Source organism: Rhyacophila brunnea, unplaced genomic scaffold (assembly GCF_057557595.1).
Source record: "Rhyacophila brunnea isolate RB1 unplaced genomic scaffold, BYU_Rbru_1.0 scaffold_20, whole genome shotgun sequence".
Lineage (NCBI taxonomy): Eukaryota > Metazoa > Arthropoda > Insecta > Trichoptera > Rhyacophilidae > Rhyacophila > Rhyacophila brunnea.
The window spans coordinates 29,398,334-29,423,688 of record NW_028232860.1 but is presented as its reverse complement, the minus strand read 5'-3'; the positions used below and the strand labels follow the sequence as shown (position 1 = coordinate 29,423,688).

General features: G+C 36.3%; 2 protein-coding genes across 3 annotated transcripts; one reads left to right on the top strand and one right to left on the bottom strand.

The window, feature by feature from the left end:
- Positions 1-10,637: 10,637 nt before the first annotated feature.
- Positions 10,638-19,861, top strand: LOC147071506 (post-GPI attachment to proteins factor 6). 2 transcript variants are annotated; one of them, XM_085948157.1, is made up of 4 exons: positions 10,638-10,966; positions 11,138-11,458; positions 11,773-12,024; positions 12,640-19,861. In XM_085948157.1, exons 2-4 carry the CDS (start codon positions 11,191-11,193, stop codon positions 14,472-14,474), a joined length of 2,355 nt encoding a protein of 784 aa, XP_085804283.1. In that variant the 5' UTR covers positions 10,638-10,966; positions 11,138-11,190; the 3' UTR covers positions 14,475-19,861. The 2 variants fall into 2 exon arrangements, with proteins under 2 accessions (XP_085804283.1, XP_085804282.1); XM_085948156.1 differs by having other exon boundaries at positions 10,638-11,458.
- Positions 19,862-23,490: 3,629 nt separating this feature from the next.
- On the bottom strand, positions 23,491-25,355 carry Saysd1 (SAYSVFN motif domain containing 1). The gene is made up of 2 exons (XM_085947956.1): positions 25,076-25,355; positions 23,491-24,251 (listed from the first exon to the last, which is right to left on the bottom strand). Exons 1-2 carry the CDS (start codon positions 25,217-25,219, stop codon positions 23,880-23,882), a joined length of 516 nt encoding a protein of 171 aa, XP_085804082.1. The 5' UTR covers positions 25,220-25,355; the 3' UTR covers positions 23,491-23,879.

Sequence of the window (25,355 nt, the reverse complement as noted above, 5' to 3'; positions counted from 1 at the left end):
ATAAAATCACGAATTTTAAAAAATATTCAAGTTCATATGACCAAGAAGAGTAGAATTAGGTTGGGATAAACTTCATCCAGCAGTGGATTGATCTTGGTTGATGATGATAATGACGATATTATGAATGGGAAAATATAATATCAGCAATTTTGGTAAATATAGCAATTCATATGACCGACAGAAATTCAAACAACTTAGAGAGGCCTTCATCCACCGGTGGATTGATTCAGGCTCATAATGATAATGGAAATATAAATAGATATAATATCACCGATTTTGATAAATACAGCAATTCAAATGACAGAAAGGAGTAGAATCAGGCATGGGAGGCCTTTATCCAGCAGTAGATGGGTTCAGGTCAATGATGATAAGGACGATAGAAATAGGTATAATATAGTAGTAGAATCAGGTTGCGGAACTCTTCATCCAACAGTGAATTGATCCTGATTGATGATGATGACGATATGAATATGTAGATAAATGTAATATCACCGATTTTGATAAATACAGAAATTCATATCACAGAAAGGAGTAGAATCAGGTTAAGGAGGTCTTTAAGTAGTAGATTGGTTCAGGTCAATGATGATGATGATGACGATATGAATATGTAAATAAATATAATATCACCGACTTTGATAAATACAGAAATTCATATGACAGAAAGAAGTAGAATCAGGCTAGCGAGGTCTTTATTAAGCAGTGGATTGTTTCAGGTCGATGATGATGATGATGATAATGATGATAATGACGATATGAATATGTAAATAAATATAATATCACCGATTTTGATAAATACAGCAATTCATATGACAGAAAGGAGTAGAATCAAGCTAGGGAGGTCTTTATTAAGCAGTGGATTGGTTTAGGTCGATGATGATGATGATGACGATATGAATATGTAGATAAATATAATATCACCGATTTTGATAAATACAGCAATTCATATGACAGAAAGGAGTAGAATCAGGCTAGGGAGGTCTTTATTAAGCAGTGGATTGGTTCAGGTCGATAATGATGATAATGATAATGACGATATGAATATGTAGATAAATATAATATCACCGATTTTGATAAATACAGCAATGCATATGACAGAAAAGAGTAGAATCAGGCTAAGGAGGTCTTTAAGTAGTGGGTTGGCTCAGGTTGATGATGATGATGATGACGATATGAATATGTAAATAAATATAATATCACCGATTTTGATAAATACAGCAATTCATATGACAGAAAGGAGTAGAATCAGGCTAGGGAGGTCTTTATTAAGCAGTGGATTGGTTCAGGTCGATAATGATGATAATGATAATGCCGATATGAATATGTAGATAAATATAATATCACCGATTTTGATAAATACAGCAATGCATATGACAGAAAAGAGTAGAATCAGGCTAGGGAGGTCTTTATTAAGCAGTGGATTGGTTCAGGTCGATAATGATGATAATGATAATGACGATATGAATATGTAAATAAATACAATATCACCGATTTTGATAAATACAGCAATGCATATGACAGAAAAGAGTAGAATCAGGCTAAGGAGGTCTTTAAGTAGTGGGTTGGCTCAGGTTGATGATGATGATGATGACGATATGAATATGTAAATAAATATAAGTAATATCACCGATTTTGATAAATACAGAAATTCATATGACAGAAAGGAGTAGAATCAGGCTAACGAAGTTTTTATTAAGCAGTGGATTGGTTCAGGTCGATAATGATGATAATGATAATGACGATATGAATATGTAAATAAATATAATATCACCGATTTTGATAAATACAGCAATGCATATGACAGAAAAGAGTAGAATCAGGCTAAGGAGGTCTTTAAGTAGTGGGTTGGCTCAGGTTGATGATGATGATGATGACGATATGAATATGTAAATAAATATAATATCACCGATTTTGATAAATACAGCAATTCATATGACAGAAAGGAGTAGAATCAGGCTAGGGAGGTCTTTATTAAGCAGTGGATTGGTTCAGGTCGATAATGATGATAATGATAATGACGATATGAATATGTAGATAAATATAATATCACCGATTTTGATAAATACAGCAATGCATATGACAGAAAAGAGTAGAATCAGGCTAAGGAGGTCTTTAAAAAGTGGGTTGGCTCAGGTTGATGATGATGATGATGACGATATGAATATGTAAATAAATATAATATCACCGATTTTGATAAATACAGAAATTCATATGACAGAAAGGAGTAGAATCAGGCTAACGAGGTTTTTATTAAGCAGTGGATTGGTTCAGGTCGATGATGATGATGATGATAATGACGATATGAATATGTAGATAAATATAATATCACCGATTTTGATAAATACAGCAATTCATATGACAGAAAGGAGTAGAATCAAGCTATGGAGGTCTTTATTAAGCAGTGGATTGGTTTAGGTTGATGATGATGATGATGACGATATGAATATGTAGATAAATATAATATCACCGATTTTGATAAATACAGCAATTCATATGACAGAAAGGAGTAGAATCAGGCTAGGGAGGTCTTTATTAAGCAGTGGATTGGTTCAGGTCGATGATGATGATAATGATAATGACGATATAAATATGTAGATAAATATAATATCACCGATTTTGATAAATACAGCAATTCATATGACAGAAAGGAGTATAATCAGGCTAAGGAGGTCTTTAAGTAGTGGATTGGTTCAGGTCAATGATGATGATGATGACGATATGAATATGTAAATAAATATAATATCACCGATTTTGATAAATACATAAATTCATATGACAGAAAGGAGTAGAATCAGGCTACCGAGGTCTTTATTAAGCAGTGGATTGGTTCAGGTCGATGATGATGATGATGTTGATGATGATATGAATATGCATATAAATATAATATCACCGATTTTGATAAATACCGAAATTCATATGACAGAAAGGAGTAGAATCAGGCTAGGGAGTTCTTTATTAAGCAGTGTATTGGTTCAGCTCGATGTGATGATGATGATGATGACGATATGAATATGTAGATAAATATAATATAACCGATTTTGATAAATACAGAAATTCATATGACAAAAAGGAGTAGAATCAGTCTATGGAGGTCTTTATTAAGCAGATGATTGATCCTGGTTGATGATAATGATGATGACATTATGAATATGTAGATAAATATAGTATCACCGATTTTGATAAATACAGCAATTCATATAACAGAAAGGAGTAGATTCGGGCTAGGGACGCCATTATCCAACAGTGGATTGGTTCAAGTCGATGATGATAAGATGGATAGAAATAAGTATAATATCACAAATTCGTTGAACTAATAGTAGTAGAATCAGGTTGCGGAACTCTTCATCCAGCAGTGGATTGATGCTGGTTGATGATGATGATAATTATGATGACGATATGAATATGTAGATAAATAACATTAGAAATTCAATACTGTCAAGAATACAATCAACGTAGCGAGGTCTTCATCCAGCAGTGGATTTATTGAGGCTCGTGATAATAATGGCATTATATATAGATAGGTAGATAATAATATTATATCACTGATTTTGATAAATATAACAATTCATGTGTAAGTAAGGAGTCGAAAAAAGCTGAGGAGGCCTTCATCCAGCAGTGGATAGGTCAAGATTGATGATTATAGGGACGATAAAAATAGGTAGATATTATACAATATGACTCATTTTGATAACTATAACAATTCGTATTCATTTCTTTTATTGTTTGCAATGGCAACTTTGTTAGTTTAATATTACTATATTCTGATCTATGGAAATTAGTAGCTTAGGTAATTATTCAATAAAAAAAGATTGAGTGAACAGCCACAAAGAAATATTTAAAAAAAATCAAATTTGGAATATCACGTTATCTATGAAATGGCGGACAGTGGCGTACGCCGCTGTCAGAAGATATTATACGTAGTGAATTGTACCAAGATTATGGTTTTTTCAAAAGTGCGCCAATGCCTACATTACGATATTTGAATAAAAATAATCGATTTCGTTTGTCAAATAAAGGATTAGAAGGTCTTAAGCGACGAAGACGTCATTCTGTGAGGCGTAAACAGTAAATATGGCGATTGTATACGGTGTGTAAGAAAATATCGGATATAAACGTCACGTACATGTAAAATCATGGAAAATTTCTGAAATGTGTTCAATTCAATCGGTAGATGAATCGGTAGCGCACATTTCGAAGTGAAAATGTAAAAATAACAATAAAATGTCGCTTAAATGAGCTGTTGGTGTATTTTCCAAAATCTCTTAGGATAATAATATATAGGAGATGGAAGTATTTAAATTGTTGTTTTTACAGCATATGAATGATGTATTCATTAGTGTAATTTAAAGAAAATGATGGTTCTGGTCCATTTAGATACAAAAAATCGTTATACATTAAAAGGTCGATTTCGACAAAAATGGATATTCGACAAACCAATCTTATAGCGACGCGGTGTTAGCACTTTTCGGTCTTAAGAGGTGTTTTCATAAAGCAGGGCATCTGAATTTCTCGAATTCTCAGTTATGTTTATGTGACAAACAAAAAACTTACATTTTCAACACGTCCTATAATTTTTGCCGAAATACTATAATGCCTTGGTCCGCGTACTATAATTCGATGACAAAAATATAGCTGAATTCCAAAATGGCGACTGACAGATAAAGACGACGGAGAACCAATAAAAAGCACCAAATAATGCTTAATGAATACGTACCTACCATTTCATTAATTATGACAAAGGTTTTTCAAAATCACATTTTCCCAATAGTTCCTGTGACTTAGAAGACAATCGAATATAAATTATTGATTAAATCGATAGGTAGATAGTAGATCTGTCATTTTCACAATTCAATTTGTCTTATTCTGGACGACGACTGATAAGCTATAGGAGGTTAGAATTATAGAATTTCATAACAAGTTGACATTTCAGTAAATATGTGGCTGTTACAGTGCGAAATCTTTACGGTGATAGACGGAGCAGTGATGCCAACCGTACTATAATTATAGTACAATACAATAATTTTGATTTCGCGAAAAATGTAAAATACTAAAATTTTACGCCAAATATACCATAATACTATAATTTTAAAGGATTCAAGACGAAAAATGTTCCTGTACTATATATTTTTTAGAAATACTATAATTTTTACGCCTTTGTACTATAATCAGCATAGAAAAATACGGCAACACTGAGACGGAGGATTTGGAGAACTACATCCCCTCCCAGTGTTGCCATGTTTTTAAAGTGAAATTATAGTACAGAGCCTCCAAAATTATAGTATTTTGGGAAAAATATAGTACGCATTGTCATCTGTTGAAAATGTATAGGTTTTTTGTTTCTCAGAAAAAAATAACGGAGAATTTGAAAAACTCCGAGAAACCATATTTATTCAGGTAGGTACCTCTTCCGACCAAAAATGCTTACCGAAGAATTCAAGAAATTTCATTTTAAACCAGTCAAGGGATTTTTTTTACGTTTTTCGAGAAATTTCGAGAAGTTCTCGAAATCTTCTTATATTGCGAAATATACCTAGTACTTTGCACCAATTTATCGAAATTTCAGTACTTTTTACATATTTTTTACGGTGTTCAAAATTTAGTATTTTAGGCGTACTATACTTGTTTTATATCGTACATAGTAACACGGACCAAAATTATGGTACAAATACTATAATTATAGTACGGTTGGCAACACTGTCCCCTCCTCTCGTTTTTCAGAATCGAAATCTTCGAAATCGAAAACCATAGACAAGATACAACACGAGCGCCGCTGCCAGGTCGTACGTTAAGGCCATCCTCCCACGGCGCAACTTATGTCCGTCGGAACTGAAACTAAAATTCCAGCCAGTATCTAGCTAATGTATTTTAATGGCGGCTCGCTGACGGCGAGACTGGAATCTCTCAGCTTCAAAACGGTCGCGAAGAGATGCGACATGCTAGTCGCGCGGTCTCTGAATTTTCCAGTCACCGTAAAACAGTGGTACCAACATCATTAGATTTCGGTGAAAAATCATATTTTCTTACCAAAATTGGTTAAATATTAATTGGAAAATCAAAATAACCGTATGTAAACGCTGCAGCGCGCGTGTTGTCAGTTTTTGTACAACACGGTTGATAGTTGAGTTTGACAGTTTGAGGTTATGTGATTATTATTTCAACTGGGTTTCAGTAGCGCCGTGTGCGAAGCATCACATTGGTCAGTTTATGAGTTCCTTCACAAACTAGTTCCATCAGATTTCAGTTGCGCCGTGGGAGGATGGCCTAAAGAGACAAATGAATTATGTAATTTTAGGTACTGGGAACACTAATTAATTGACGGTCCAATCGCATTCCCGCAAAATTTCTGCAAAATGACCCGAGATACAACCGTCTGGTTTAATTCAGTTAGAAATGGTTTGCTGGAACTTAGCTATAATAAATGACTATTTTTTTTATGTTAAGTCCTGTCTGGAAAGTTATCAGGCAAGTGGTTTGACGTTTCTGATCAAAAAGATTGGACGGTGACCAATCGCCCAGTCTTCAATCTCTGCTTCTGACGGTCAGAGAATGTTTTGATGCTTGCACAGTGTTGCCATATTTTGAAAGTGGAATTATAGTATAGAGCCTCCAAAATTATAGTATTTGGGGATAAAATATAGTACGCGTTGTCATCTCTTGAAAATGAAAATTTTCCCAATTTTTCATAGTCGGCTCGTTTTTTTTAGAAAAAATATTTCTTCGCGGGCCGCAGGTTCCCAATTTTTCATGGTCGGCTCGTTTTTTTTAAGGAAGATATTTCGTCGCGGGCCGCAGGTTCCCAAATTTTCATGGTCGGCTTGTTTTTTTTAGGAAAAATATTTCGCCGCGGGCCGCACGTTCCCAAATTTTCAGACCACTCGATTGCGAAATGGCAAATGCAGAATTATAGTACTTTTATATAAAATTATAGTACGATTTTCAAAATTATAGTATTTTGGCCGTACTATACCTATTTTATATCGTACATAGTACGCGGACCAAAATTATAGTACAAATACTATAATTATAGTACGGTTGGCAACACTGTGCTTGCATGAAAAGGAATAGAGAACCAAACGCAATTTTCATTATCTCAAACAGAAAGGCTGGAACCATAGACTAATCGGTGTTGCCAGCTAAAAATTCCTTTTACAAAACAAAAATCAACACTGATGCCAAAAATTAGTAAATACTTTTGACTACCGTCAAAACTGGTAACATTGCCCGCTTCTTGATAAAAAGTTATTTATCGACACATTTTCATATAGTGATGTATATTGGTAAACAGCTAGGTATGAAGTTTGACTGATTGTTTACATGTTATTGCATGAAAAACTGTTTTTTTTATACTATTATCGTGCCATAATACCATTTTTTGAAAATGGGCAAAATAAGCCAAGCTTTGGGTAACTTTGCCCGCCACTATTTAATGTGCTATTTCAAGACTTATGGCTATTTATTTAAAATAGTCGATTTTGTGCAGGGTCTAGTTTACGTGGTAACTTATATTACCATTAAATTCAGAGTGGTATTCTTAAAAATCCATCTTGGGTAAAGTTACCAAAGGTACTTTGAAACTTTTCATACAAATGTCCAAAACATCACAAGGTTGGCAAAAAATAAAAATGATAGTGTGTTATTTTTTCAGATTTATTAAACCTTTTTTGAAAAAAGAATTAGGTACAAATTATAGGGGACATACAAAAACTTAAAATTATATTAGTTTAGCTGAAAATCAAACAATAACATTTTGCAATAACAACATGCAATAACAATATTTTATATTTTGACATGTTTATTTGAAATTTTAATAGACCCCTCCGAATCTGAGGTACTGGCATAATTTTCACAATGTCAAATACCTATATTAACAACCGAAATATCCTCAACTCTGGGCCAAAAAATGTTTCAGTATTTGGTTTCTTTCTTAAAAAAATTGCAGTTGCACTGTTTTCGGCAACTTTTAAAATTTGACCCATATTGAATTTTTCGCTTTTGACAGTTAAAAACTTTACCAATGCTTACATCTCAGGTTTAATACTATTAGAATTGCATATTTTTACTAAGCATTCCTCATTTTTATCACCTGCGTCACTGTCATTAAATTCATCATCTGTTGAATCGTCTGCTTGTTCTCTCCTATTACTATTACGCCGCTATTCTGACAAGACGTGCAAGACTGCGCTCTAAGTTTAAATTCAATAATTTACTTATAAAACTGAATTACAATGTCTAAAAACATCGGTAATACCATGGAAAATGTGGATTTGTTGTGTGTTATAAGACAGCAGTCTGAAATGATTGCCATTTTGTTAAAAAAGGTAGAATCAATTGAAAAAACTCTAACTGATCACCAAATTTATAAAAATAAATCAGTGTCATTTAAAAGTGCAATTAAGCCCAGTGCAATTGTAGTAGACGTACCGTTGCCAGCGACATCGCCTACACCGGCAGCGCGTGCACTAGCGAACGAGCGAGCGAACGACACTGTTTGCTTCTCGCTCTCGCCTCCTGTGCCGGCACCGAGATCGACACCGCCACCAACTTATGCGAGGACGACACGGTTGCAATCGAAAATTAAAACAAAAATAGAAAATTATCCTACACTCGGGGTTATTCCAGCAGTCGCCCCAGAAGAGGATTCCTCATCGTCACACGAGGCCTCACAACCGAAACCAGCTGAAGATTTACCTACGCCTAGGATTGTTGATGGATGGGCCACCGTTGCACGGAAGCGGCGTATCGCGGTTCAGGGAAACCTCGCTGGACGAGCGAAAACTGTTGTGAAACAGTATCACATCTGCCCGCTTCACAGAGATACAACAACGGCTGATGTTTTAACCTATTTAAATAAGTTATGTACCGCTGATTTCACAGTCGTGAAAATTAAATCAAGGGGGGACTACGCATCCTTCAAGGTAGGTATCCCTTCTGATGTCACGGACACTGTTTTGAGGGCGGATAACTGGCCACTTCACTCATTCATAAAAGAATGGGTGTCGAGAGTGGAAACTCCACGGTTGCCGGTTAGCTAAAAATTATGTATTAACACTTATTTTATGTCATGTCGTGAACGTTTTGAATTTGTAATTTGTTATGTTCATTATATGTAAAATAAATAAATTTGATTTGAAATTTGATTTGTCATAACATGATTGATTTCTTTCGGCGTATTGACTATAAATTTAGAATAGTTTTACGGGGATTCTGAATAATTGTGTTTCTGTATCACGGGACGTCATATTTTTACTTGCAACCAGTTCCGTTGCAATACACAGCGTTTCAGAGTTTTAGTTATTTTATGGTCTCGCTCCTAGTTTTCTGCGTTCTCTTTTCATCTTATTCGCGGCTGGTGTTATGACTTCCATTTGGAAAATAAAGCATAATTAATAAAGTAAATAGTAGAATCTAATTCATTGCAAACACATTCATAAACATTGGCTAACCAATCTACACTATTGCACTATTACTTAAAAATATATAGTTGGCATCAACAAGGATGTTTTTTTGATAACCCTAACATGCTTTTTCGGCGGGAAAGGGCATCCATCATAGTGCTTTGGAACTATTGGTAAGATTGCCCAAGAAGAAAATATAGGCTATACCTTCGAAAAATGCAATAATTAAATTGTAATTGTGATCTCAGTTATATATTTTACAACACACTCAACGTTTTACTCACCTGACTTCCATAGTTTAGATGTATAATCAAAAGTTTGACACAAGAGCAGACGGACACCAAAACAGTAGTTTACTTCAGAGTAGGATAAAGTTAGCGGGGGAAATGGTATCAGTGTATCAAGTAAACAAATATATTTTGCCATAGATATTTGGTCGACTTTATTTGAAGATGCCTTGTCGGGTAAAATCACTTTTTTGTCCGATCTGGGTAATGCCAGCGCTCCATTGGCGAGCCAAAAGTCCGAGGACAATAAATCGTCCGATTTGTCTATGCCCTGCTACTGATCAATGAACGAATAAAAAAGTCGAGCTGTCAAAAGTCAAAAATTGCGATTATCGTAATGTCTTCTGATAACCCTATAATTTTGTGTTATTTATATGTAGACTTGCGTAAAATAATATAGCAGTGAAAACAACACAAGATATACGTTTTCTTTTATGAATTTCATAAATAAAAATAAAAAAATAATTGGTAAATCTCTCATTTTATAATGTGTAAATTAACAAATAAATCAATGAAAATGTTTAAAACAATTACAGATTTTTTTGCGGTCCGAATGATTGCGTATTAATGTTAAATCAAATTTGCATTGCGATCGACGGACGAAGTCTGGCAACTCGGAGGTAAAATATCAAACATGTTTGAAATCCAACGAGCCTGGTCTGCGGATTAAAAAGTCCGCAGACCTGGGGTGCTCCACGCGAAAAAAAAGTCCGAAGACTGTAAATCGTCTGACTTGCGTGCCAATGGAGCGCCGGCATAAAGTTACCATGGAAGGGCAATGTTACCAGTTTTGACAGTATGAAATATAGGTAAATAGGTACCAAAGAGATGTCCAATCTCTTTGGTAAATACCTACCATTTATTAAAATGTATGACTAACCCACCTACTGTTATTAATTTTTTGAAATATCGCACATAATTGAATAAGACCAACATAAAATATATCGGTTTATTCAATAGAAGAACATCGTAAATCGACGTGTGTAAAACCTATTTAAAATATATATTAATTATACCTAGACAGGTACTTCAGTGATGCTAGTACTAATAATAAAATTATTCTTCTACGAATACCGACAAAATGATGAGTGTTGGAGACCGCTTTGGTTTTAGTTTATTTTTTAATTAGTCTGGCAAGTGGCAACTGGCAACACGGTTGACACTGACAACTGCAATGAAAAACAATCACACATTTTGAATTGGCTGGAATCGATTTTGATAACAATGTTTTTCCGGTGTGGGCTCAGCTTATCTTCGTTTTATCAGTTGTATCTAATTTGCGCTGCAGTAAGTGGAAGTTTTAATCTGTATTAAATCTATCGATTCGTGCTTGCCGAGTTTGCCCTGAAGATTAAAATATTTTAACTAAGTAATTTTATTAATAAATCGGTTCTTTAAAAAAGGGAATGCTTAAACTGGAATTTTGACATTACGGATTCGCTAACTGTGACGTTTCAGATGGTGATAATGACGAATTAGATACCGAGTCGAAAGGGAACAGAGGACGCAAGATGTGCGCCCGCAAACATTTTATTTTCGTATTGATTTTGTTCGCGGGCGACTCCGACGCGAGATCTCCGTTCAAAGAGGACGATTGGATCCCGCGGCTGACCAAGAGGGACCTCGGCGATTACTCCCTCGTGACGAGAATACCTCTGACGACCGTCTACAAGTACACCTTCTACCGAGACGTGTCTATTTTATTTTATCCCATGCCGGAAGATGTGGAGGAAGCCCAGTTTACATTCATCGCTCACGAAGAAAAAATGAATATTTTAGGTGAGAATCTTTCTTTGTGATCATAAAGTTTGAGCTATTCTACTGTACATCTGACATCACGCAGCTCCACCATAATATACAGCCTGCGTTCGGATTAAAGAAAGGGCAGGCCATGCCGAGTCATCCGTCGCGAGTCGAATGTTGCTTCTTCGCCTTAGATGTGACGAGAGCCCACACTCTTAGCCCATCATTCCTTTTAAAGCGACACGTGTACCTACGCAGTAATCGACTGCATATACATTTTACTGCAGAATCGACTCACTCGGCTAACATGGAACATAACATTTCTATAACAATAATAATATATTTCACAGGTGGGAAGTGTGAACCTCGAGATATTGATATCCACATAAAAGCTAGGGGCTTTCCCGTGGTGAGTCCGCAGAACATCTCCTTTCCGCAAGACTACGTAGACAACAAATTGAGGAATCCGATCACCTCATTTCTCATCAAGTCTGACAAGAGCAACAATTCTATTTCGATAAAGAATCCCATCCCCGGAGACTGGTACGGCATTGCCTTTATCAGATGGACGGACCCTGACTCGGACAAGATCGAACAGCAGGGTGAGGCGCTTCCTTACTTTAAACAATATATTACAATTAGAATGCATCCTTTTTCAAATGCTCCACACTATCTTTATTAGTCATCCACATCAATGTTTCTTTATCTTTTTACATCCGCGGACCACAAAAAAATCATAAAATATTTTGCAGACCATCAACATTGAAATATAATACAACCCACTTCAAATGTTGGCTTTCTAGATAACTATTTTTGAACTGCAAAAAATTTTTGCAGCCCACCCAAAAATCTTCGCAGACCACCGGTTAAGAAACTATGGTCTACATATCATGTCCCGTGCAACCATTATATTAAAATATTGTAGATGTCAATGTACTGAATCAGCGGCGGCGACAATTCCCAACATAGAAGACCTATAGATAAGATCTATCTAAGAATCCATCCAAGTCCTTTTTTAATGAAATTAGTGTTGCGACTTAGTGCTTTTCTTAAATATCGTTCAAACGTGTTTATAGCCCCAAACAGTTCAAATATCGTTAATACAACCTGCATTCTGCTGGGAGACCAATATTCTCTGCTCAGGAAAGAAAATGGTAATTCCATGTTAAATGGATCAAGTCGGGAAACACTGCTTTATTGTAATCTCCAATTTGCAGGAATCACAGCGGACTGCGACACACTTCTATATGCCGACATGCGAATTAAAAAAGCTCGCGTGATGATCATCGAGGCCGACGAAAAATTGGAAGTTCGACTCATCGACACTGCAATCTTGAAGAGAGAAATATTCAAATTCTACCTGGACGGCGAATTGAGTGATCGCTCTCTCCTCCTTCAGTTGACATCGATGTGCGACCGCTGCACCCGGGCCATTGTGAGAATCCAAGCGAGGTCCATCCCAGATGTGAACAATCGGATTCTAGAATGCGCTGTTGCCCTCCATGGTTCGAATACCGTATCATCCTCGTTGAATTTTTCTCCGCACCCAAAAGAGTGGCATTACATGGAAGTAACCTACGGATTAGACCGACGATGGTCCCGGGAGACTGGCGAACCGGAAGCGTGCGATCTGAAAGAAAACAACGTGGAAACTAACGCGACAACAGTCGACAAGAGATCTCCCCGCGAACTCGTAAGAGACACCAAAACCGAATACTTCACGTTCGAGTACAGCCTCCCTCCCGATGCAGATGAGCACACCCCCGCCCTGTTGAATCTGACATCCGGTGAGACGGCCATCTTACGGTTCCGAGTGCACCCTGTGCAGGACATTGGCGGCACACTCAGCCTGGGTGCCACACTCAAGATGGACTTCAAGTATTATGCGGGGTACCAACGTGATAAGGACAACGCGTCCCGGTACATCTTCACAGAGGACGATCGATTCTTCAAGGTGGTAGTGTGCGCCAGTGAGGGATCGCCGCATGAGCCGACCACCAATGGATCATGTCGCTACAACGAAAGCCTCCGACCCGCTACTGTGGTTCTCAACAGCACGGATTCCGAATCTGTATCTGAAATTGTCCACTTCCCCTACCCAGAGACGGGCGTATGGTATGTCACGCTACGGCTGTTCTGTGATGCGGAGACCGTTTGCCCGTGCACCACGCGTCCTGGTAATACCACCGAGTACCTGGTGGGTCCTGAGGGTGTCTCAGTCAAGGAGGTGGCAGGAGAAACGGCGGGCTCAAACAGGTGCAATGTCAGTGTGGTGTTCTCGGCGGCGTCCGCCCCCTGTATGGGGGGAAAGTGTGGCCGCAACGGAGCCTGCAACTACTACTCCTCCGGAGGAATCCTATTCTCATCCTGCAAGTGTCGGGGGGGCTATGCTGGATGGGACTGCTCCGATGCGTCTAATGTGACTCCGGGCCGACAGGTGCTGACCTCCACCCTTTTCCTGACGCTGAGCAATCTCCTGTTCATCCCGGCCGTGTACTTTGCCATCAGGAGGCGCTACTACACGGAGGCAGCCGTATACTTTTTCACCATGTTCTTCTCCACATTCTACCATGCGTGCGACGTCAGTGACGCCGACTATGGCCTGTGCATCGTACGGCTAGGAGTGCTGCAGTATAGCGACTTCTTCTGCGGCCTGCTTTCCTTCTGGGTCACGCTGGTGGCTATGGCGTCGCTGGACACGTGCGCCACCTCCCTCTTGCAGGTGGTGGGCGCCGTGCTCATCGCTTTTGGGACGGAGCTCGACAAGCAGGCTTTCCTGGTGTTTCTGGTACCGGTGGCAGTTGGGGTGGTCGTGGTGGGGGCGGCGTGGGGTGTTCGATGTCGTCGGTCGCGCAAGATGTTCCCCGCGAGGGCATACCTCGCGGCCTATTTGCCCGCCGGCCTGCTCCTTGCCGCTGTGGGGCTTGTCTGCTTCGCGTTCCTGCAGACCAACGCCAACTACCACATCGTCCACTCGGCATGGCACATGATCATCGCCCTCAGCATCCTGTGCTTCCTGCCCGACCGGGCCACCTTCTTCCCCAAGAGCTAGTATCCGGCCTCTCGGGACGCGTCCACCGAGCAGTTCACGCATTCCATCACCCGCGATAACATTGTCACTCCGTGATCGCACCACGCTAGAAAAATTCTCTCCGTTCTCCCATCTCATAAAGGACGTCATTTTTATTTTCATTAAATTTTTTTCAGTATTCAATAGTAATGGTAACTTAAAGACATTCGCGTTAATATAGAAATTCCACATATAGACTGTTACTTTTAAAAAAATGTGTGTGTGCGCAAGGCACGCATGATAGATGTCGGAGTGGGACTTTAAAGTAGGTGGTGAAGTGAAGAAATTGTTTCGGTACAGTTCGGTTATCAGGAATACAGCGGAAAACACATTTTGAAAATAGCCGATAAACTGGATTATTTGTTAGGTTAACCTAACCAAACCTAACCTAATCTAATCTAACCTAACCTAAACTAACCCAAACTAACAAATAATCCAGTATATCGGGTATTTTCAAAATGTGTTTTCTGCTGTATTCCTGTTAACCGAACAGTACCATTGTTTCTTTCATTTCGATAAAATAAGAAAACACTTAAACTGGCAATTTCTGTTTTGATATCATTGAAATTGCCATAATCAAATTTTTGCGCGCTTTGTCTGCTGACTCGTAGAAGGCATGCAATTAAAGAAACCCATCTTCTAAAATAGTTGTATGTAATTATTGTCCCTTAAAATTGCACAAGTCCAGCTGTTAATGGAAAAGTTGGTGTGTTATACATTACGAAGTATAAAAGAGAAGATATCTTCGCCAATCTTAAACTGGAAATATAACTCAATATTAGAACATAAGTTTGGCAGTTTATGCCCCACCGGGGGGGCATTTTTTCGCTTATCAAGAGTTTGCTGGTCGCGTGTAAAAAAGTTTCATTTCAATAATAGTGACAGTCTGTCGGTGAAAATACCCAGACCGGGGAATGCGCGTCAAACTATCTACGACTCCATACCAAAAACACATATGTACTCAAACAGATCGCAAACGATTCATGTATCGATTGCATTCACTATTCGCTCTCGTAGGGTTGACTACTTATTTTAATATTGATTACTTATGGTTAAGTACCTAATGTTGTAAAGTTAAGATTTTAAAAGTTAAAAGTAATTGTGGTGAAAAAGTTATCTCTCCGAAGCGACAGGAGGATGATGTAATATGGTGTATAAACTGTTGCAACTGTGCAACAATAAAACTATTTTTATTTTTAAAAAATAAAAAAAGTGAACTGAAGTGAAAGAAGAAAGAAATTTTCCACCTTCAACTGAAGCATTCCATTAAATTATATTTTAAATTATCAAAAGATAGTATTTATGTTTCTTAAAAGCGGTCCTTCATCGATGATATATTTTTAAATCATACAATCGTTTTGATTTTGGTGATCGGTTTTATTGTTAGCCAATTATGACATCGCACCCGGGGTTTAATAGTGGCACAACTCGAAAAACTTGTTTTCGCAGGAGAGCAGTTTGAATATTTCATTTTGGTGTTATTTAAAAATTTAAAAATATTTTTTCAACAATTGGTTAATTTGGTTTTCTTCGCGTTGATTTTCAAACCGAAACTCGTCTCGCATTGGTTTGTTGATTTTCAAACCAATGTGAGACAAGTTTCATGTCCAATAGAATTAATAGGAATCATATATTAATAAGCAAATGAGTCATCACGTCATAATAAAATTCTATTGTCTGATAAATGCGATACAACTACTGAGTTGACAGTTTCAATACACACTATTTTACTAGCATTATCTGTTGTGGTTATATTATGCGAATAAAGAACTTCATGTGACAAAACTATATCTGAAACCATTTGTCCAACACACAACAGACAACAATGGAACAATGATCATTGTCCCACTATTTCTGCTCGAATTCAAATAAAATGTTATAATATGATAATGACAAAAATGCTTTTAAGGCCACCATTATATTTTTAAGAATTATGCCGCTATTTGTGCGGATAGAAATGATATCTAGGAACATTTCTGCATACTTAACTATAAAATTACAAATTTGGACTTGTGCCACTATTATTCCCCGGGTGCGACATGTATTCTGTGTATATAATATATATTATATACCGATTAATTTATTTGTGCCATTTCACCTGATCATTTTTACTCTACATCAGGACCAAACTGGTGCCCTTAGCTGATGCTTAGGTTAAATGCTTTTAATTATCTATGTATTTCCTTTCACAAAGCGTATTATTATGTATAGATAGAAATAATAAAAATAAAATAATATGTTTTTTGATCTTATATACTACTTACAATATCGTAATGTGGACTGTCGCTCAAAAAGCATAGGGACCGTTACACAATTAATTAAAAATATTTGTTAATTGAAATACCTAATGCTCCCTCTTTATAACGGCCCATGAGAGGCGAATGTACTGTCGTGTGGCCAACATTCGTTTTACTTAGGGCATTGTGAAGAGGAAGCATAACGGTACAATATTAATAACTTTAATTCGATTATTATGGAAGGGCCCAAAAAAGTATAAATCACGATGTGACAATAACTAGCCAGAAATTTAGGAAAACATTGTTTTGATCAACTTCTTATGGTGTGATTTTATTTATACGATTGCTGTGGTTTTCCCGCTTATGCGGTGATTGCACCGCATCAGAGGACCATTGAAACAAAAACGGCAGTTTCTATTTTCGTAAAATGTTGGCACGACAACAAAAATATATAATAATTTCTTTCTTATATGTATATCTTCTAAACAGAGTATTCTACTGATAAAAAATAACATATTAGAATAGTTTTTATCAGACGAATTAAGACATCTTCAATGACTTTCCAACATTTTGCGAGAATGGAAACTGCCATTTTTGTTTCCAGAGCTCTCATTTGTTCAAAGTTACTGCTAAACATTAAAAGAAAAATGAATTCTTACAAAATCTTAACCATTCGATGAGCAGTTGCATATTTGTTGAAGGCACAATAATTATTGCATTGGAATATTTCAGCCAAAATGGATGAAAACTAGTGCAATCCTCACACTCACTCACTCAAGTAAAATCAATGTCATAAGTAAAGTCACCACTTTATGCCTCTAATTACACGTGTGAATCGAAGTAACCAATGACTAATGTGAATCCTCGTTAATTCAAATACAGTAGGTATAATTATTTTATATAATTGAAGCACACACACACACACGTTATGAAACCAGCATTTTTATTGTTGTGTCATACAGTCGTTATTATTATTAACTAAGACTCCATCATAACACAGTAATGGTAATAAAATATTTTAAAAAGTCAATGCCGCTGAACAAAAAAAAGTTTGCCGACGGTGCGACTCTCTTGTATGTTTAACATAGAATCTATTTTAAGTAGCAAGTGTGTAATCGAAAATATTTAAGGACAAACATACTTACATCAACACGGTTTCTACTGTAGTCTCAAATCAGCTTTCCTTTGGAGCCTTTATGTGCATCTGCCTTAATCTGACCTCATTTGGCATAAAGTAGCGGTGCACACTTAACTCCCCTTTAACGGACACTCGTTATATGGACTTGAAACCTTTTTTTTTTACATGAAAATTAACCGGTCGCTCGGGAATACCACCGAACCAGATGTACATTTTAATACATTACGGAATTTGAAACAGAAATGAAAATCACATAATTCTCCCCCAATCTCAATTTGAAAGTAAATCACAGTAAAATTTTCACTATGACTATACCACATAAAATGACTTGCCGATTGTAAATAATATATGACTATTATATGAAACAATTTAGCTACCGATCAGATCCTCGTGACGTTTGTTTTAATTGGCTCATAATGTTCATTGTGTTGTGGGCGACGTGGGTTAAAATTTCCCAAAAATTTTTGGTTCATTCGGTTTGGGTCCGCCTGATATAAAATCACATCGGCTGAAAACTGATACACACTGACCGGCCAAAACCTCATTCACTGCATGCCGCCTAATACCGATAAGCTGACCGATGACGGCCCCCTATTGCCTTATGAACTGTCAGAAATTGTGTACGCATCAAATCTATGTGAATTCATCTAAAAACCTATCCTATATGATAAGTCAACGGTTGCGAGTGTTCAAAATTATAAGTATACCAAAATGGTCAGCTCTGTGGCTACACTGAACAGTCTTTTCTCATATTTTCTTAATTCAAATGTCACCGGAAACTATTGTAGATGTTTTGGGGAAGTCGCTCATTGTATTTACTAAGCATATTTTTGTTTCATATTGTATATTTAAATAATGAAGAAATGTGGATATTTTCTAGTCGTTTTCAGTAATCATTGAGTCGTCGATTCGTCAAGTCTGGCAATAATAAGAACTTTTCTTTTTCGCTAACAACACATTCAAAGTCGCATCACATTTCGATGGCGCTAGACGGTCAGTGGGAATCGGCGAATCCACTCAGATAATTAGAAAAGCATTAAACAAAGTACATTCAATATAAAATTTAATGAGTGCCACAATAATTATCTTTATAATGGTCAGATTATGTACAGAACAGCTATGACATTGATTATGGATTATTCTTTATAATTATTAATTATCCTGTAACAAAAAAAGGCTAGTCTGCATAAGTATAAGTACACAATATTATGTCCTTTATAAACTTATTGTTTAATGATTGATAATGATTTAATTGATATGTGTCTAGCAGAGAAATTAATTTATATTATGTGATTCTGTATTGAGTACCAAAGAAAGAATTTCTCACGTAGTATAGTGACAATATTTGTGTATAAGCATTCGTTTAAGAAAAAGAAATTGCGACCGCAGACTGCAGACTGCACTGAGAAAGGAGAATTCAGTTGCATCGTTTTAAAAATGATGCGTGAAAATAAATAATATATTATGCAATATAAATGTGATAAGCGGTCGATTGATCGTTGGCGGATGTCTTTCGTACGAAAGGATTTTTATATGGAAGTAATTCCTGATGTTACCTATATTTACAAATTTATCAATGGAATTTTACGTTTAGCATGTTCACTATTCAAGGTGTATCAAAATCACTTTATTATTCAATGATTGCATAATAATATGTATGACATTGTATGTATTAATATAATAATTGGTATTATTTAACCAAAGATTAAAACAAATATACAATAAACTGTTTTTACTATTTCAAAAAACCCTTTGTGTTATGTAACGCTCATGCTCATACAGACAAATTGAGACAGTAAAAAAATCGCAGACAATTTGAGAAAGGTTAATCAAATTATTTTTTATTCAATAATATTATTTTTTATTAAAAATATATACTTTATTTCAGTGGAGAGTTCAAAGTCTACGGGAGCGTCTAGTTTACACTATTACAGCGATGAATTACTGAGACTAGTCTACAAGTGACAGAAAATACGACAGACGCCCACGGAGTTGCAAAGAAAAAATAACAAAAATATAATAGAAAGATGCAGAAGCTTTTTTAAAAAATCAATCGGAGATGTCTCCGCATTGTCAGCGAAGTAATTCGAGTCATTTGTATTGAGAAGAAACGATTGAGAAGTTTACAGATCTTTCGAAAAGCATACCGGAAGAACAAAGGATGATATTCTAAAATATAAATCGTTTTTTAAACAAATCCACCTCCTAAAAATCAGTCATTACCAACCGAGTAAGATCGATGCGCAAAGGTTTAGCTTATAAATTAAAAAAACATAGACCAGGCCGACTATCAAAACCACATTTCACCTTCTCTGCTGATCTGCAGGCGATGCGACTCGCACCATACTCTCATACGGGGGCAGGGGCATTATACCCCGTTTACACGTGCATGGATTTACTGTTGACAGTAAGTATTATCGCGGCCATAACAACAAAACGTATGGGTAAATATGTATTATCCTGCAGTTGGCAAGATTGCATGCATGAATCAAAAATGTTTGGAACCTTCTAAATTTTCATGCGACAGTATTAAGTTCTCGATCTGCGCCTGCGCAGTAGATCGACAGTGACAAACCTGCCACCATAAAAACCAACTACGAATGAATTTTCAGGTTGACTGATTTTCACTACCTGTCAAATAGTACCATAAAATGGCAACATTGCGTCTCGGTCACAATGAATTGGAGAGACAGTCAGCACTTTTATGTGTAAACAGTTATTGTCATGATAGTTTAAAACTCTCACTATTGCTGCCAGTAAATCCATGCGCGTGTACAGGCGCTATTACATTGTAAACAAAAATTAGGTTGCCACCTTATCATTTATTCTATGTTGCCACCGATGCACAATTTACAATTTGGCTATTAATAATATTATGTGCTATGTTTGGCACAAAGGAGAGATTGACTTCCTCACAGATAGTGAAGGTAAGACCAGGTATTTTAATGCTCTACAACAGGGGGGGGGGCAAACTGCGGCCCGCCGGGTGTTTTTTGCGACCCGCCATCATTAATATTGTACTTCTGATTACGAATAACCCTTTTATATATTTTTTAAAAAATATTGACAAAAGATTAAAATTTGTTTAGCAATAGTACGCGATCCATTTTCAATAGATATTGATAGTGTACCGACAGAACTACAACTTGAGATTATTGATCTGCAATGTGACACTGATTTAAGAGAATTGCAACGTCGTGAAGAAATCTTCAAATTTTACAATGCCCTTATCAGACAAATTCGACCAACTTAAAGATTATGCAAGAAAAATGTTTGTTATTTTTGGATCAACCTATATATGTGAACAAACATTTTCGATCATGAACCTCAATAAAAATTCTTTACGATCAAATATCTTCGATGCCCATTTACAAGCAGTTTTGAGAATATCAACTACAAAATTAACACCTGAATTAAAAAAAAATGTTAAAAAATGTACAACAGTTTCATTCTTCTCACAATTTTTTTTGTAATGTTTATTTTTCGTGATAATAAATAGTGTATATTATCTAAAAATGGTATTTTACTTGCGGCCCGCCGCTCATTTTGAATTCTTGAATTTGGCCCTCCATCCAAAAAGTTTGCCCCCCCCCTGCTCTACAATATGTACTATTTCACCATTAACACATGACAATCTACCAGAAATATCTGATGACAGGTCAAACTCAAATGGAGTGTTGCATATAGTATATTAGTCTATGGAGTGTTGAGTCAGTCTGCGCTACAATATAAGGAAGAAAAAAATAAGGAATTGAATGCGCCTGCGGGTTACGTGAAAATAATTAAAGGAGCAAAATTGGGACACGGTAAATATAAAATTAAATGCTTTGACAAAACTTACTCAAGCTTAACACGAATCATCAATTAGTTAGGCCAGGAAATGGAGAAAGAGACCTTTGCATTGTCAAATTAAGCATACAAGTAATTAAATATACCAGTACATAGTTACATGACACAAATTACAAGTTACTTTCAACCATCAGTGGAAAGAGCATCCCCAATGTCAAGTTGTCTTCTATTGTTATATCTTACCCCTATCCCCCCCATAAATTCAGGACACGTCATTCCTAGGGATTATCACAAGTTCTATGAAGATTTGAAGGATAAGTAATGAATATATTCTGTATTGATTTATTTTTTTAAATTTTGAAACCTTATTTTATACTAGATTATTATACTCCACCACATTTGTTATTCTAAATATTATAATTTATACAATCTGTTAAATAGTGAAATGATATGTCATAATTAATTAGGAGTAATAAACGAAACTCATTCAAAAGAACCTTTTTACATTAACTCGTAACTATGAATTTATGATCAAAATAAAAGACTGCAAACTCTCTTAATGAAATACTCATAAAACACAAAACTTGAAGTAAAATAATTTCAAGATAAAAAGAACTTTTTATATACCAGGTTTTTAAATTTTCTGTTGAATCATATAAACTTGACAATTGTATGTATTAATAATTTAGGACAAATAACGCAATTGTCAAATCATTTTTTTGCTATTTTGCAACAAACAAACAATAATATAGAATACTGAAATGTCATTTTGATTTCCATAGTAACACACTATATATTAATAATTTAGTTGCTAGGACCACCCCCTTAGCAACCAATAATAGTGGATTGGATTATGGATTTCTTCCGAAATAACTTTTCATACAAAAAACAGAATTAACTGAAAATGAATTCAATTCTACTTAAAGATGGCTAAAAGTATTATTGCAATGCATTGGCATTGTGTTCTGATATATTCTAAAAGTTTCAAATGTCTAGCTAGTCGGGAAGTTAGTTAAAAATCGATTGCAAGATTTGTAATGGATAAACAACCACCGGACAAACAAGAATACGAGTTAAGAAAAACGTGGTAATAATAACATAATGTACATGAAAATATCTGTATTTATACAAAATTGATATTTTTTAGAAAGCAAATTAAGATTTCTGAGTTGAAAACCGAGGGCATAATGTTTGTCTCTCCTGTATTGTTGTGATTTTTGAGATACACAGTTGCAGAAATTACATGACGATATGCAACCATTGTAAATTCAACCTCCATTTGGCTGTTAGCCATTAGTGAGTAACAGACGCCCCTCGGCAAGTAAAGTTCCTCCTCCATGATAATATAATCAAGTCGCCAGTGACGGTGTAAATGAAAAAAAAAAGTATATGCCTTAAGGATGTTGCATCTTTTTCCGGATGGACCCTTACCCTTCTGTGATTATCTTAAAAATTACTGAAGCGAGTTCCGGTTTGACCGAGTACTTACTACTTTCGTATGTAAAATAAAATGAATGCGATTCTGCCAGCCCTCAGTTTGCATGAAAATTAGTGGTCCTTTTTACCGTCACTTTCATATGTTTAGGCTCTATCTTTATACAAGAAGGTTTTCTCCAGCATCAACATGTTTTGTATGTCTCATATCTTGCCTGGTGCTTCCACAGGTGGACGATCGACGTCTCGGAGGTGGGGGAGTAAAATTATCAATGTACGTTGACATTTATTTCACTCTTGTATGGGTTTGATGTAATATCGGAAAATATATTTCAATCCATTAGCATTTGTCGTGATGTGCTGTGTAGTGATTTTTCGAGGCTAATGTGAAATAAGATGATTAAATTAGGCTTTGTTTTATATTAAAAATATTATGACTTTATTTTTCATCTTATACTTAATAATTATCTTAACAATGTAGGTTACATTACATCTTTACATGAATATCGCGTGACATATTCATTATTATGTAATATTATACTTTACAATATTGATATTTTTAGAGACAAGAGTACATACACTATTCTTTGTAAATTGACTTATTTTTATCTTATTCCTGTCACACTAATGATAGTGCGGCGTCCGCTTCAATATTTGCTTTTGATTCGATCGCTTGCCAAAATTCAAACTATTGCACGCTCGTATTCACCGGGGTCTACAAATTTATTTATTGGAATATTATTATTATTATCACTATGCGAGATTGAATCTCTGAGAGCGGACGAGCGGCTATCTGAAGCCGGCGGGACCGTACAGCAATTGCTTTTCTAGCTGCTCGGCCGTGAAGGTGCCGTCGATTTTCTCGCAGTTTTTGTTGAAGACGCTGTACGCTGAGATCTCGCCCGGCTTCCTTGGACGCGTCCGAGTGTTGGCGAAGATCCCCACCAGCGCCGACACGATCAAGTAGATGGCGGCGAACTCCATCTGGATGAAGATGAGCAGCACCACGAACCACAGCACAAAGGACATCACTATGAAGGAGGTCCTCGAAATCCTGGCGTAGAGAGACTCGCCGTCCCCGCTCGCCTCTTCCGATTCATTGTCGGACGAGAGGGCGGGGCTGGCCGCTCGCTCCGCGGTTTCACCTGACATCGGCAATAGCTGCAAAAAGAATGAACCGATCGATAACTGGAATGCCGATGTATCTCTGTCACCCTTTTTAAAAGCAGTCAGCTTTGAATGGAGTCATGCCGAACGTATCTTTTTAAAAATGTCAGCCTTCATTAACAGTACCGTAGACGGGGGTCGATGTCGATAAGAGGCAAGATATCTCAATACACAGTCGTTTTTTATCACATTAGGTTTCAATGAAAAAAATAGTAAAAACACGCAAGCCAAAAATAATAACAAACAACCAAGAAAACATCCCTTTCCCCCTTTTGTATCCTCCAACCGATTCACATTAAAAATTGGTCTTAATATTCCGAAAAGATATCTAAAAAAAAATTCATTAATCTGCAGAAGAATAAGAGAAACTGGTTTTATGCCATTCATGTTGAAATAATCTGGAGAGTATGAGGATATTAAGTAATATTACTTATATACATGGTCACAAAGAGAATTCACCAGTACTAAGACGCCAGATGGCTGCGCGGTAACAGAAGAAGACTCATTCGTCTGCTCATGTTTTAGCCTGATTTTTGAATTACTTATTACTACATTAATTCCATTTCCGATGGTCTAAAAATTATTGACGAGATAGTAGTAAGTACCTATAGATAAATTTGAAAATATACCTATCATTCATAAGTTTACCAACGTTCGCCCTATACAACACGAAATATTTAGGGGACGTAATCGCTCAACACGATATGATGACTTGCGGCCTCACAGCATATGCTGTAAAACAAAGCTACAACACAGTCGACGCCTACACTCAATTAAAATAGACAAGATAATCATTTCAAGTATTATTAAGTACTCACAGGAGTATTGTCATCTGGAATTTCGACGGTATTCATTTCTTGGGTGAAATCGAAAGCGACCAAGCTTGCAAGTTTATCTTTTGCTGTTTGTACAAAAGCCTCTCTTCGTTTTCTGTTTCGATATTCTAATAATTTAGCTTCCATATCAAACACATTAAATATAAATACATGGAACCAATTTTATCGTGATTTGACGTTGGCATCGCTCGCTGACACATTGAATCGGTTCATCAGCTGGTTCAGATGATTGACGTGATCGTGAATTCTGTCTTCTGTCAAC